General features: G+C 42.6%; 1 protein-coding gene across 3 annotated transcripts in view; it reads left to right on the top strand.

Moving 5' to 3' along the window:
* The window catches only part of MCC (MCC regulator of Wnt signaling pathway), a 197,812-nt gene that overhangs the window by 178,238 nt on the left and 4,931 nt on the right, over window positions 1-14,643 (top strand). For all 3 annotated transcript variants that reach the window (XM_085214547.1, XM_085214548.1, XM_085214549.1), the window contains 2 exons: window positions 2,150-2,356; window positions 3,321-3,418. In XM_085214547.1, the coding sequence (XP_085070673.1) occupies window positions 2,150-2,356; window positions 3,321-3,418 (305 nt within the window). The remainder of the gene's footprint in view (window positions 1-2,149; window positions 2,357-3,320; window positions 3,419-14,643) is intronic.

Below are 14,643 nucleotides of genomic sequence, written 5' to 3'. Positions count from 1 at the left end.
TGTCTTCATAAACAAAGTAGCTAATTCACCACTGGCCCTTGTGTTTATTCCGAGCTAGTAGACAGTGTAAACAAACACCTCATCTTTAAGTAGAAACTTTTAAGTGATGAAAAAAGTAAGTTCCATAGATCCATTATTCCAGAGGTTAAATTCTCCTTTTTCCTTTAGAACATAAATGTTCCTTACTTCTAGGCTGAATTTGCTTAGCTTCAGCTTCCAGCCTTGGAATATTTTGCCATGCCCTTCTCATGAAGGTAGACTATAACCCTCTGTCAAGAGTATCTTATATTCACGTAAGTGCCAGAATACTCTGCGTAAATTACTTCTCAGCCCTCACTACCCAGGCTAAGTAGATTAATGGCTTTATAAATAGAGGATTAAAAAGCTAAGCACATACAATTAGACAGTCCATTTTAGTTCCTGTAACTAACTTGATTCATCATTATTTATCAGTTATTTATATTTTTTGTATTTTTGTTAACGTTGTTTGCCTAACAGCTAAATTTCTAGAAATCACATGGAATGAAACTATTGTGCTTCTAAATTTCAATCCATAAACAAGTAAATGAAAAAATTGATGATTTTAAAGCTCATACAAACTTTTCCAAGCCTGAGCAGTTTTAGGATGCCAATTTTATTTTTGCATGATTTATATTTCTGAATAAGGCTAAGATTACTTTGCTTACAGTATGCTCTCTGTAACTGTACTATACCTGTATGCACTGCCTACATTTAATGCAGACAATGAAGTTTTGTTAGGAACATAAATTCTCTTACTCAGAGAAGATTAGTCTGATTTTGTTCCAGCATTCTTTGCATAATCTTTGCTAATAAGAAATGTCATACCAAGAAATACTTTTGAAGAGTAAGACAAGGCATCTCAGATATTCTTGTGACTAGAATATGTTTTTTGGTATGAAAAATAAGTAGTGATTTGTTTTCAGGTAGATATCCAACAATTGTCTTTCTTTCTGAAATGTTTAGAAAGTGAACAAATTTGTTCAGAACTTCAGTAAAGAAATTGAAACACGAACTCAGCTTGTAAATACACGAGGACAACTAGAGCTTGCCATGTTTTAATAATGAGAATGTGGTTCCAACTTGCTAGTTATTGTTTTGATGGTGTTTTGTGTATCAGGTGGTGTGATTTTGTGTGTATTTTTTAGGATTGTTTTTGTAAGTATTTTATGGATACTAGATTTTCATAAGTTCAAAATGACTGGATATTCCATGGAATAAACTTTAAACACAAAAGGACTTCTAGTTTAAGGCAGCCCATCAATTTCAAGTTATGGGATGTTAAGAGTGAGTACTGGAACTTCATTCGAACCTGCTCACTCTGCTTTGTTCATATGCTTCTGCCCAGCCACTGCCAGAGTGATGTTCGAGCAGAGAGGCTGTCCCCACATAGCAGAATGATAGATCATTTGTATGTGAACTAGCTTTCAGAATTGGACTTTGTTCTACAAGGTACCATTACTTACTTTCTGTGAATCATATTTATGGAATAATTTTTAAAACTGCAGCTTTGTGACCCTCCAGTTGTGAATAGTTAGGCCATTTAGAGGAGGAAAATTAAAAATAGATACCTGATGATGCCATACTTAGTTGTCCTTGTTGACTACTTGTTGTATACAGAGGCTGGGTGTAAGGCTGGAACAGTTATTTGTGTTTGCTGTCCTATTCCTTTAAGTATGTTCCATTGCAATGAGATGAACCAACTGTAATTTGTATGTATCGATAAGAAATTGGAAACTGGCATTTAGGGGCTGTTTGATGAGGATCTCAGACTCTCCTGTGTTCAGGAAGGATGACGTGAAGGGACATGAAGGGCAAAGTAGAACTGAAGAAATTTCAGCATCTGGCAACCTTGTCAGATAGCCAGTACTCTAGGCAGCATGATATCTGAACTCCTGCATCTTATTCATGTCTGATAGGGGATGGCACAGCTTGTGATACTCACTTGTAACACATAGTGGCCTTCCTGACAAAGAGAGTGTGCTATCTTAAAAACTCTTCTGGATACTGATAGTGTTCTTCCTGAAAAGAGCACTCAAGTAATAGGAGTGAATGCTTTGTTTGGTATAATCTCTTTTTTGATATATAGTCCCATGAAACAGCATTCAGATATTGTTTCTTCTTCTAACAGGAGGAGATGGCAGAGCTCAAGGCACAACTTTATCTACTGGAAAAAGAGAAGAAAGCTTTGGAATTGAAGCTTAGCACTCGAGAGGCCCAGGAACAGGCTTACCTTGTCCATATTGAACACTTGAAGTCCGAAGTGGAAGAGCAAAAAGAACAAAGAATGAGATCTCTCAGCTCAACCAGCAGTGGAAGCAAAGATAAACTGGGAAAGGTCAGGAGACAAAATAAGTTGCAGAGTCAGCACAAACATTATTTGTTGGGTTTTCCACTTCTCTACAGTAATCTTTAGCATGTTAATCATTCTGCTTTTGTTAGTATGTTCATGCCTTTCACTGTTCTGATTGTTAGGCGGTTCTGTATGTGCTGTTACTTCTGAACACTTCACAGAATTACTGTTAAGCCTGGACAGAAATAACTTTGTCTTTTTAAGGAGTATTACAGCAAAGCCATTCTCCACAGGCTATTCTGGTTGAGTGTGTTATGTCTCAATTCCACTTACTGGAAACTTATAATGGAAGAGAGTAGAAGAGAGAGCAAAACACTGTCTCCCCCTCCAACTGCCAACCAGGAAAAAATTAGATACTATTCCTGTGAAACAATTAGAGCATTGTAGCAGCAGCCTTTTTTTGCAAATCAGTCTGAAATGATTTGAGAACTATTACATTTTATCCATTTAGTATAATATTAAAGAAACAAATTTCTGCATTGACATGAATAATTTGCATGAAGTCGTAGTGATACTTAGGAAAATTTTAATTCCATTCTAGTACTGTGTCCACAAAAAAACTCAATAGTGTGTTTTAAAACAAAATCTGGAGGTAGTGCATAACTGTTCCCTTACTTAATTGTGTAAAGCATTTGCCCACTTAATTGGGCAAAGCATCATAAGAATTACTTGATTCAAATGTGAGTAAAAAAAGTAATACAAAGCATCGGCAGTTACAGATGCTAGACTAGAATTGTGCAAATTGATGAACTGTAGTGGTTTAAGAATCGTTTAGAAGAGTCTGTGTGGCATTAATTAGCAAGTCCATTACTTGGTATATTTATGAACTGCTATGTTTCACAACACTGTGATGTTTATTTCACCAACCTTTCAAAAGTAGCTGATAGAGATTTTCAGAGTTCTTCCATTAAGACAGTAACTTCAAATATGATCTTGACTCATTTCTTAGGAATGCAGCGATGGCACCGCAACACCGTTAACGCTAGCAGAGCTGAGACCATACAATGAAAGCGAACTGACAGCTGAACTTACAAATGCACTCAGGCGGTAAGCAGCTTCCTTCACAAGAAATGTGACTTGTTTCATAGGTCTAAGGGGACATTTTGTTCCAAGCCCATACTCTTACCTTCAAATATTTTTAGGATTGATTACCAACTTCACCTTTGAGAACGAAAAGGATCAAAGTTCTTCTCAGCTTCTCCTCTCTTTTGCTCTTTTTCTTGATAAGTTAAGAACTTCCCTATGTTAGAGGGAAGGGAAGCCATCCAGAGGGACCTAGACAGGCTGGAGAAATGGGACCATGTGAACCTAATGAGGTTCCACAAGGCCATGTGCAAGGTGTTGCACTTGGGCTGGGGCAATCCCAGGTGTTTATACAGACTGGGGGGAAGATCTCCTTGAGAGCAGCCCAGAAACTGGACATGAGCCAGCAGTGTGCACTTGCAGCCCAGAAGGCCAACTGTGTTCTGGGCTGCATTAAAAGAGGAGTGACTAGCAGGGAGAGGGAAGTGATTGTCCCCCTCTACTCAGCTCTTGGGAGACCCCATCTGCAGTACTGCATTCAGGCCTGGGGCCCCAAGGACAAGAAAGATGCAGAGCTCTTGGAGTGGGTCCAGAGGAGGGCCACTAAGATGATCAAGGGGCTGCAGCACCTCTGCTATGAAGAAAGGTTAAGGGAACTGGGCTTATTTAGCTTGGAGAAGAGAAGGTTCCAGGGAGATCTCATTGTGGCCTTCCAATACTTGAAGGGAGCGTATAAACAGGAGGAGAACAGCTGTTTATGCGGGAGGATAGTGATAGGACAAAGGGGAATGGTTTTAAACTGAGACAGGGGAGGTTTAGGTTAGATAATAGAAGGAATTTTTTCACAAAGAGAGTGGTGATGCACTGGAACAGGTTGCCCACAGAGGTTGTGGATGCCTCATCCCTGGGAGCATTCAAGGCCAGGCTGGATGTGGCTCTGGGCAGCCTGGTCTGGTGGTTGGTGACCCTGCATATAGCAGAGGGGTTGAAACTAGATGATAATTGTGGTGTTTTTCAACCTAAACTGTTCTATGATTCTATGATAAAAGCCCATGGTGCTTAGCTCCATTCACAGAATCACAGAATTGTAGGGGTTGGAAGGGACCTTTAGAGATCATCAAGTCCAACCACCTGCCAAAGCAGGCTCCCTACAGCAGGCTACACCAGCATTTGCGCTCAAGTTGATAAGCTTGATTGTATCCTAGGCATGTTTCTCTGGAAAGCCGTTTACCACAATTTTCCAGGACTGTGGGATGTGACTCATTTTGAACCTCTTCTGTTTTGGTTTTCTGCTGTTCCCCTTCACCCCCATTGTTGTCAATCCCATTGCTTACTCAGAGCAAAGAGCATCCATGTGGGTACTTCTGCAGAGGGAAGGTTTGCAGTGGGGCTCGGGAAGAGAATGCACATCCAGCTGGCCAGCCCACCTTGCCTTCTCTGCTCTGTGTTGCATTTCCAGGCGAACAGCATGACAATCCCAGCACCCACTTGTGCCTGTCTCTTTGCAGCAGTGCCAGATCTGCAGCACAGTTGAAGCAGAGCTGTCTTGCTCAGCTGTGCTGCGCCAGGCCCACAGCGAGCACCAAGTGGGGCAGAATTCTCCTTTCTAAGTGCAGAGTGTTTACCAGCCCTCGTGGCCTCAGAGCTACCTGTGCAACCTGCAGCAGTGGCACCTCCTTCCTGCTGCTCACTGCCCCAGCACAGCATTCCGTCAACTGCTCCCAGTTGCATGCTGGCCAGACTTTGTGGCACTGAGAGAAACTATCCCATCCCTTAATTACCCTTAAAGTTCTTTAAAATTCAGTTGAACTTTATCCTTAAACGCTTGAAATGCCAGGAAGTTTGTTCTGTATTCAAGCAAGAACACGAGACACAAAGCAGCGACATAATTTGCTTAAGTGTATGCAGAAAACCTGTAATAATGATAGGATTTGAATTCTGATCTTTGGCTGAGATGGGTGTTTGCAGGTTAGAACTTGGTATGAGTTACAGCAGAAGAAATTGTAGTGATTTTCATGACTCAGATGCTGCATTTGCCTCCTGAGTAGGTGGAGCTACAATTTGATTACAGAGAACATTGTTGTGTAAAACATTATTTTTCCAAAGAAACAGAAAATTGATGTCTTGACAAGTTGCTTTTATGAACAGCCAGGTCTTATCCAAAGCTTGCAGTTACACATTAATTAGGTGATTGTTTGTGCAGCCATTTTCACTGCTCCAGCGATGTGGTAAACTCCAGATACATAAATCCACTGTTTAAGTGGTTGTTTGAGTACTTCTACATTTTGTAAGACAAAGGTATACAGTATCTAACTAGATGGTTGTATTTTGAACGTGTCCAGAATGCTACTGGGAATTCTGACTGGAAAGAATACATTTTGCTTTTCTGATGTTTGCACCCCTTTAAATGGTGGAATGTCCTTTCTGGCAGCTCTGGTGTTTCAATCCTGAAGTGCTTTTACCATTGCTTGCGATGTGCCTTAGGGACAATTACACCTGAAAGATATTAGGTAAAAATGTAAGAGCGTTATGCTGCAAAATCAATACCTCTCCTACCACTGACTTAATAATCTGGCAGTAGCTAAATGTTTAGTTTGTTTGATGCCAGGAACGTCGTTATGTGATTAAAGTAATGTAAACCGTCAATTGCATGTAGGCAGATAAAACCCATCAGCAAACTCATTTGCGTAATCATTGCTTGGAGCCCTGGCCTCCCTATGTCACTCACACTCCATACTAGTCCGGTGAGCAGCTCCACTGGCATCTTCTGTCTTCATTCAGACTGTAGCTTTTTCCTCTTCCTGTTATTTCTACCTGGATTTTGAGAAGATTCCAGTGACCTGAGTTAGTGGAGACCTGAATAAAGTTCATGACATGTGGTTTGCTGACAACACAGAGAAAAAAGAATGGCTTTATCTACTATGGTTTAAGTCGATTAGCATGGATTTCTAGCCAGAAGCCTAGCAAGTACAGTTTGTCAGGCAGAAATGGGGAAGAAAAATAATCCGATTAAACTGTACATAAATTCTGGAGTGAAGGCTCTCTGTGTAATAGAAATACAGCTGTACTAAATGTGATTGCTACTGCCAGTGGGGCTCAAGAGTCGTTACCATGGGCTGTGTGGACAGCATATATTTTTCCCAAAACAGTGTGCTGATTGAGTCTGCCTGAGTTCTTTGTCTTCTTATCCTGATGTCTTCTGTCTGAAAGTTAGTAGAAAGTCTGTCTAGCATGTGGAGAAAGCATTCTGGAACTTGTTTAGCAACAGCTGCGCTAAAAAAAATACCAGCAATTCTTAGCTTGGGTGCTGGGATAGATGAAGCTTTAGCTACAACAATGAAAATTATACCATCATGGATCCATAAAAGAACTTTAAAAGTAATCAAAGTGTATTCTCCTCTACACAAGTGCTGCTTCAACACAGAATAGGACAGCCAGCAGCTGCAAGTGTAGGAGACTCAAACTTGCTGTGATTCAAAAATGCATTTGCTTTTGGTTCTTTCTCTCTGAGAGGAAATATGATGACAATCAGCAACCCTGCTTGCTACCCCTCTTGCCACCCTGTCTTCACTGAGACAAAAGCTCTGGTAGTTCCCCCCCCTCCATCCCCCCAGCTGCTGCTTTTCCATTCTTTGTTGCTGCAGAACTGTCAGGTTCTTCTGCGTTAATTGAAGCAGAGTGAAACCCAAATGAAACAGCAGGATGCAATCATCCTTTTGATTTTTGGGTTAGTTTGGAAGCATTTGGATGTTCTTAGTCTGCACAGAGCTTTGCAGCACAACAGCCTTATCTGCAGAAGTAGCCTATCTTCTCGCTGCAGATGTGGATTTTTTCCTTAAATCTGAAATCCAACAATGTGTCATGAAGCTCCCTGAGTTTCCAGTGTTGGTGCCAGTCAGAAGAAATCAAAGGCAGGAGCAATTCGTAGTTTACTGTTTCATAGCATATTTCTACTAATAGCCTCAGGGTTTCCCTTAGCAGAGTTTTAGCATTAAGACCCATCTTAGGTGCTTTCTGCATAAATGTTTTTTGTTATCCATGACCACTACATAACCAGTAGAAATAAAAGTTACCTGCAATTTTCATGTTGTAAAGATAAATCTAGGTTACCAAGTTAGTGGTGTTACAGACTCAGATGGCTTGTTTAGAGACATGTTTCGGTGCAGGCAAGCATAAATACTTTGTACCAATCTTAAGCAATTTTGTTTTTCTCCTTTCCTAATGGAATGATGAATTAGTACCATTCTCCTGAATTTGACACATCCATAAACAAACTTGTTGGCAGGAGATACTTTAATCATGAGAGAGCAAAAATGTATTCCCAGCAGCCCAATAGCTTGGCACTGACACTTAAGTATTTTCCAGAGGCCAGTTTTATTGTTTTAGCAGGGTGATAACAAGGTTGATGTAATGGATTTGTTTATTATTTATTTATCAACTGAGTTTGTTCTATGAAAAATGGCCAAATTGGCAAGACTTCCTCTCCACTTGGTAGAAGGGCTCTAACTGTTGGGGATGTCTCAATGTTGTGTTGTCTCTTTTTTCTTTTCTGAGTTTTCTGTATTTTGTGTATGTATTTAAAGGGTCCTTTATACACATCAGCGTATTTTGGGCAGGAAGGATGGTAACAGTCATAGTGTACAAAGCATGCTATACCTAGACTGACTTTTCAGACCTCGCCTGGATAATAGGTTGACAAAAAACAATAATGTCTAAGTGCTGTGTAGAGTCACATGAATTTTGTCAGTCTAGACATATTTCATTCAGTATCTACCACACAAAGGATGACTTAGCATTTGGCAATACAACAAAGAAGTGATTTATTTTCTGCCTTTTGATGACTTCTGAACCCAGAGAAGCTGCTAAGTGATGCTACTTATTGGAAAGTCCCCAGAGGCAAAAGGGTGGTAATCAGAGAGACTATCAAACAGTATTTTTGTCTTAACAGAAGCATTGCACAGAGCTATTATACTGCCTGTCTGGAATTAAAAACTCTAGGTCATGGGTGTCCAACCTCTCAGCTTGCTAGGGCTGCATTGAATAGTGAATAGGAATTTTCTTGGGGCACATACAAAAAGGTCACTCCAGAAGTAATGCCTTCTATGTTTCCATGGAACTACAGATGATTAAATGGTGAACTACTGAGAAGTTTTTCAGTATCATCTGTATCTTTCGCATCATCTGGTGGTTTTTGCTAGGTATTTTATATTTGCTTATTTCTGATCTCGTTGTCTTGTCTGTAAAATGGGGGATACAGAACTCTGATATGGATTGCAGTCATTGCAGATTTCAGGGATCTCTACTTTGTGTCAGCATTCTTCTGTTGTGGTTCCCCTTGGCTGCCTGAAAGGTTTGGAGGGCATGGTGTCCCTGAGGAAATTCTCCAGGAGAGCCCACTGAGAGGGTTTTTGTGAGATAATGACTCTCAGTGATATAAGGCTCAGGCTTCTCAGAGCACCTTAGGTAGCTGTTTTTGCTACATGCATTACAGGTAACTATAATTTGTATAATTTGTTCACGTGGAAAAAGTAGTTCTCCTTACCACCAGGTAGGTTATCACAATTGTCACAACTTCTCTGGGGCCTTCTCTCCTGTCCAGCTGCTGATCTATTTCCAAGAATATCTCAGGGCTACCAGTTTAACACATGCCTGTGGTCCGTGCTGAATTTTGAGACCTAGTCAAGGTGCTTGACAAAAAAGCATCAAAAAAGCTGTGCCATTTTAAAGCATTCAGTATCTTCTTTATGATCAGAAAAGGATACTTCTGTGGGCAGCAGTCAGTGCTGGTGTTCTCACGTCTACTAATGCCCAAGGAGATGAACCAGGAAGATGCAGCATTTTGGGAGAACTATTTTAACAATCCCTTAGCATTCATGTAGTGCTGTTTGGTGCTTCTTAAGTATAAAATCTGTTACACATTAGCTGGTTTCTGCAGCAGGCCAGTTCAAACCAGTGAGGCAGGCATGCTTGGGAATTGGCCTGGGGATTCTGCATGTAAGACTGACATAGATGTTAGTTTAAACTAACATCTAAACTGCTGATGAAAGAATTTATCTGCATTTCTTTTGAATGTCCATCTGTGACCTCCCGGGGAAAGAAGAGTTAATGCCTAGAAAAAATAATTGTATGTCACCCTGTTCAGCTTGACCTGGAGACGGCAGAAGGAAATGATAATGTGCTAGGATATCAGGAAAGGAGCTAGGAGCTGCTCATTGGACGTAGGAAGCATGGGTCTCCTGTTCTGTGCGGTTTCCTCTTGCTTCTGTAAGTCCCCAGTGCCTGCCCAGCCCTCTTCCCCAGAGCCCCCTGCCCAACTGCTGCCCAGAGCTTGTTGGACACGAGCGCAGGCGCAGAGGCTGTACTGGAACTCAGGGTGCCCCGCTACTCAGGCCCAGGAGTTTGAAGGGCTCTGCTTTGTAGCAGCAGTGCTTCCTGATGAGGAAGAAGATGCTCCTTTGGATGGTGAGATCTTGGATAAATAGCTCCCAGAGGCTCCCAACTCCTCAGCCCTGTTTTTATCTCCTGATCTAGAGAGAGCTCGTTGTTCCTCTCACATCCCAGATTTGGCAAGAGCTGAAGGTACTCTTGACGCCGGGGCAAAGGAGCTATAGCTTATGCTCTTACTGGAGGGAAATTAGCTGGGGGCACTCCAAGCCACGAGCAGAAGGATCAGTTCTCCAAATGCCAGGGAAGAGTGGCTTTCTGTTTGTGACATATAGGAATCAGATGAGTAAGGGCAGAAGGATTTGCCTAGGAAGATTTCTGGCATATAAATCTGAACATGCCTCAAAAATCCCAGACAGGAGAGAAAATAGAAGGTGCTGAAGACCTCACATTATTCTAGGCCAAACATGGTGTTGTTGTATGGAGGCCAGATTGACAGAAACTTCAGAAGTGTACCCTGTGTTATATAATTTCCTGTATGGCTCTGGCAGGATTCCACCTTCTGTGCAGTGGTAGCCTTGAAACCAGATAAAATGTTCGGCTCTTTCAGCTTGCTTTTCTGTTAAAACCATCTAAACAAAAAGCCCTTGAGAACTGCTTGGCAACTGCCCACTGAATGTTTTGATTGTGAAAATAAAAAACAAAAGTCTTTGTTACCAGCATATTCTACATTCTATTGGATATAGTGTTTTAGTGGATGTCAGGATAGGCTCTAGGCCTCCAAATACACTATTCTGAACTTTTTCTTAGAAAATGTAGTCAAGGGATTCCCCAGCTGATTTTCTAATTGCCTTGCAGCATAGAGTCCCTGTGCTGTAAATGAACTGTACTCTCAGATCATTAGCTTGTTCCCTTTTCTGGGAACACATGCTCATTCTCTTTGTGCCCATGAGGTTCTGTGGCTGTGTTTTCTGCCATTCTAGCTGCAGTAGCTAATTGGAAGAGGAACTGGTGAGAGAAAAGCTGTGCTGACTTCTGCAGTCCAGTTGAGTTGTGAGTTGGGGGATCATAGCACTAGTGTTGACCTAAAAATGTTTGCCTCCATCAAAAAACACACAGTTGCTTTCTCAGGCTTCATTCTTTTCTGTACCACAGTCCAGGAGTAGGGCAGCAGTGTGAGATTGGCATGCAGGTTTCTCTGCTGGATTCTTCTCTAGATGCTGACAGCAGAAGGCCATGCCACAACTGTAAGACAGCCCCTAACAGGATGTTCATGTGGTGGCATGAAATCTATCTCCACCTCTAGTTCACAGTTTTGACACTTTCTCATCCTAGAAAAGACACAGCATATGAGGACTCTTGTTTTAGAATGTCCTGTTTTATTAAGCCTGAAGTGGCTGATTCTTCAGATGACAGAGCACTGCCCTTCCAAAAAAGGACCTGGGAATACTGGTGGATAGCAAGCTGGACATGAGCCAGCAACGTGTCCTCACAGCTCAGAAAGGTAACCGTATCCTGGGCCACATCAAAAGAAGCACAGCCAGCAGGGCAAGGGAGGTGATCGTACCCCTCGAGTCTGCACTGGTGGGACCTCAGCTGGGGTACAGCATCCAGATCTGAGGTCTTCAGTACAGGAGAGACATGGACCTGTTGGGGTTTGTCCAGAGAAGACCCACAGAAATGATCCAAGGGATGGAACACCTCTCCTACAAGGACAGGCTGAGAGAGCTGGGGCTATTCAGCCTGGAGAACGGAAGGCTCCAGAGTGACCTGAGAGCAGCATTTCAGTATCTAAAGGGAGGCTATAAGAAAGAACTGGACAGGCTCTTCTGCAGAGTCTGTTGTGACATAGGAGAATGGTCTCAAACTTAAAAAGCGGAGATTTTGACAGGATATAATGAAGATGTTCTGTACAGTAAGGATGGTGAGGCACTGGAACAGGTTGCCCAGAGAGGTGGTAGATGCTCCATCCCTGGTGACATTCGAGGTCAGGTTGGATGGTGCTCTGAGAATCCAGGTAAAGGTGTGGATGTTCATTCCAGAGGAGTTGGATTAGGTGAATTTTAAGGATCCCTTCTGCCTCAAACAGTCCTGAAATTCTATGATCATGCTGGTTTGCAGTAGCAATCAGGAAAGTGAAGTCGTTGTGGAAATCTCATGTAGACAGATAATTCTGTAATGCTTCAAGGGAATGCAGGAGAGCACCTCAGAATCCCCTATCTGTTGTGTTTGCTGCCAGACTAAAGAATAAGTTTTGGCAAGACACAAATGAGGATAGTTCTCTGTCTAAGCAGAGCTAGTAAGTGTTAGAAATGAGAAGAGTAAGTATTCTGAGCATGGGAGAGCAGGCATTGGCAAGTACTCTTCCACTGACCTCAACATCAAGAAAAGGCAACAGATCTGTCGGTTCTCTTCACTACACACTAGAGAATGCATGTGTCCTAGTGGTATAAACCTACCTTTGGTGCACCCAGATTTGTAGCATTACACTCAGTTACCTGTGTATGTCAGGGGCTCAGAGCTTGCATCTGGAGTTGTGTAAGCAGTTCACAGAGGCCCAGGGTGTTAGCACTCTGCTCACTGTGTCTTTGGCAAGAAGTAGACAAAGGTGTTGCAGGACAGATTTGAAAGAAATAATTTTTTGATGCTTTAACTGAGTTCAGACAGCATGACTGCTGGCGCGCATGCAAAAGCTGACAGTGGTTTTACCAGGTAACAGTTACCTTAGCGGACAAACTTCACTGTGTGCAAAAAGTTCCTCCAAGCCTTCCCCATTGCATTTCTTTCCACGTGGCTTTTGTTACCCCAGGTGTATCAGGGATCTTGGCTGCTATGTGTTGTGACTCTGCAGGGTTCCTTCCCTTAGGCTGACTACACATGGTGTTTTCACAGCTGTTACTTTTCTCCCACATAATGTTGCATTGACCAGATAGTTAGGAATTTTAGTTTTTCTCTCCCCAAACACTGCAGATGTTTTTCCTCGCTTAGCCACAGTGCAGGACACTGTGCTACTGAGCCTTCCCCACAGCCCCTGAGTTTTTCGGAGCTGACAGACACCTAATTCACATCATCTGCTGTCCCACATGATGCGGCTCTCCTAGCAGCACGCACCATTGGCTGACATGTCTGACCCATGATGGGTTTCTTATTTGTCTTCATCTGCATGTAAAAACTGGTTTAGTTCTTGTTTTCTTTGCAGAAAACAAATGTCAAAGGTACACCATGCTGAGGCATTCCATCAGCTAAAAAAGAAATGTAAAGGAATAAAATTTGTATTTGGGGTGGGAGGCGATGAGCTTTTAACCCCTAAGGAAGAAGATTGAGTAATTTGAAAATAGAGTGCAGTATTTCGGTGAGAGGACCTGTAAGGATATTGACAATTTCTCATCACAAGTCCTCTCATTAACCTGGTACGTCAGCATCTGCAGCGTGTTGGAATATTTCCCCGGTCGTTTTCAAAGCTGTTCTGTTGCTGAGGCGGATGGACACGGTGCAGTGTGCCACGTGCTGTCGTGTCTGGCTGTGTCTGGTTGTAGGATGCTGCCACAGCCGGGCCGGCCCAGGCACTGCAGGCAGTGAGCGGGCAAACAGCTTCTGTGCAGGAGGCCTTCACGACATGTCGGGTTATAAACACACGTCCAGCTCTCCTAAAGAAAATTTCTCGGTGTTCTGACAGGGTAACTGCAGTGTGGAGAAGTGATTGTCTTCCTCTCTATAAGGGAGTGTTCGTTTCAGTTGAGGATGGGATTTCACCCAGCTGTCAGGCTTCACATTCCTACGCTCCAGCGGTGCGGTTCCTGCAGGCGCATTGCTTCCCAGCTGCAGCCGGGCCCTGTGAGCCCTGCGGGGGTGGTGCCCAGGTGCTGTGGCGTGCGAGTGAGGAGTGCTCACTCCTGCATGGCTCCTGCAGCCCATGTGGTGGCTTAGAGGAAGTCTAGCGTAGTCAACAACAAAAATGAGGAAAACCAAATCATTGCAAAGTGGCTCAAGGACATAAAGCAGAGGCACATACCTCTATACATGCAGAGTTCCGCATGGTCTGGCATTACAAAATCACTCTCTTGTCTCAGTGTAACCCCTCCGCCCCCCTTCCTCAGGTCCAGTGCGTTCTCTCTGAATTATCTGTGCCATGAGGATGAGTTCCAGAGAAGGGCCCCCTTGTCTCTGCACCAACAGCTGGGGTGAAGAGGGAAGGCCTTGTGCATGTGGCCACAGGCTGCTGGGAGCTGCCCTAAGGAGGCCCTGCCCCTGACACCTTCCCCCTCACTGCGAGGTGCTTCTGAGAGCCAGCTGAAATCCTCCCTAGAACTTCTGCATTATCCAACTTTTGTTTTGCTCTTGGAGATTTGATAAGATACCTTACTCCCGTTTCGGCACACTTCTTGTAATTAGTCTTCAGTTCGTTAGTTGTATGTAGCTATTTTCAGTATTAGTAATTATATTGTATTGGTATTTTAAATCTCACTATTGAGGTTTATTTGAAAGAGTTACTGATAGAAAAAAACTCCTGTGCTCATTCTTTTGTATTTCTTTTGCTTGACCTTTTCTGTCTGTTCTCCCCTCTCTTGTTCGTTTTCTTCTTCTCTCTGCCATATGAACTGGACTTGCTGGCTCCTAAGGAAACCACTGATCTATTGTAATTCACACTGCAGTTTAGATCACTTGAGTAAATTGGAGACCGTAACTGAAATCAAGTGACATTGCTCTCCATCTGTAGTCATTTCTAAATACAGATTTGTTTAGTAAATCAAGCTTAAAGGCAATTCTGGTGTGCTGTTATTAATCAAATTCTTATTATGTCATCATCATGATGCTTGATTTCTCTTTTTAGTTTCTTTTGTTACCTAAATCAAGACATACAATTT

This window comes from Meleagris gallopavo, chromosome Z (genome assembly GCF_905368555.1).
Source record: "Meleagris gallopavo chromosome Z, MGAL_WU_HG_1.1, whole genome shotgun sequence".
Lineage (NCBI taxonomy): Eukaryota > Metazoa > Chordata > Aves > Galliformes > Phasianidae > Meleagris > Meleagris gallopavo.
Note: the sequence above shows the minus strand (reverse complement) of the source record. Positions and strands in the feature narration are given on the sequence as shown.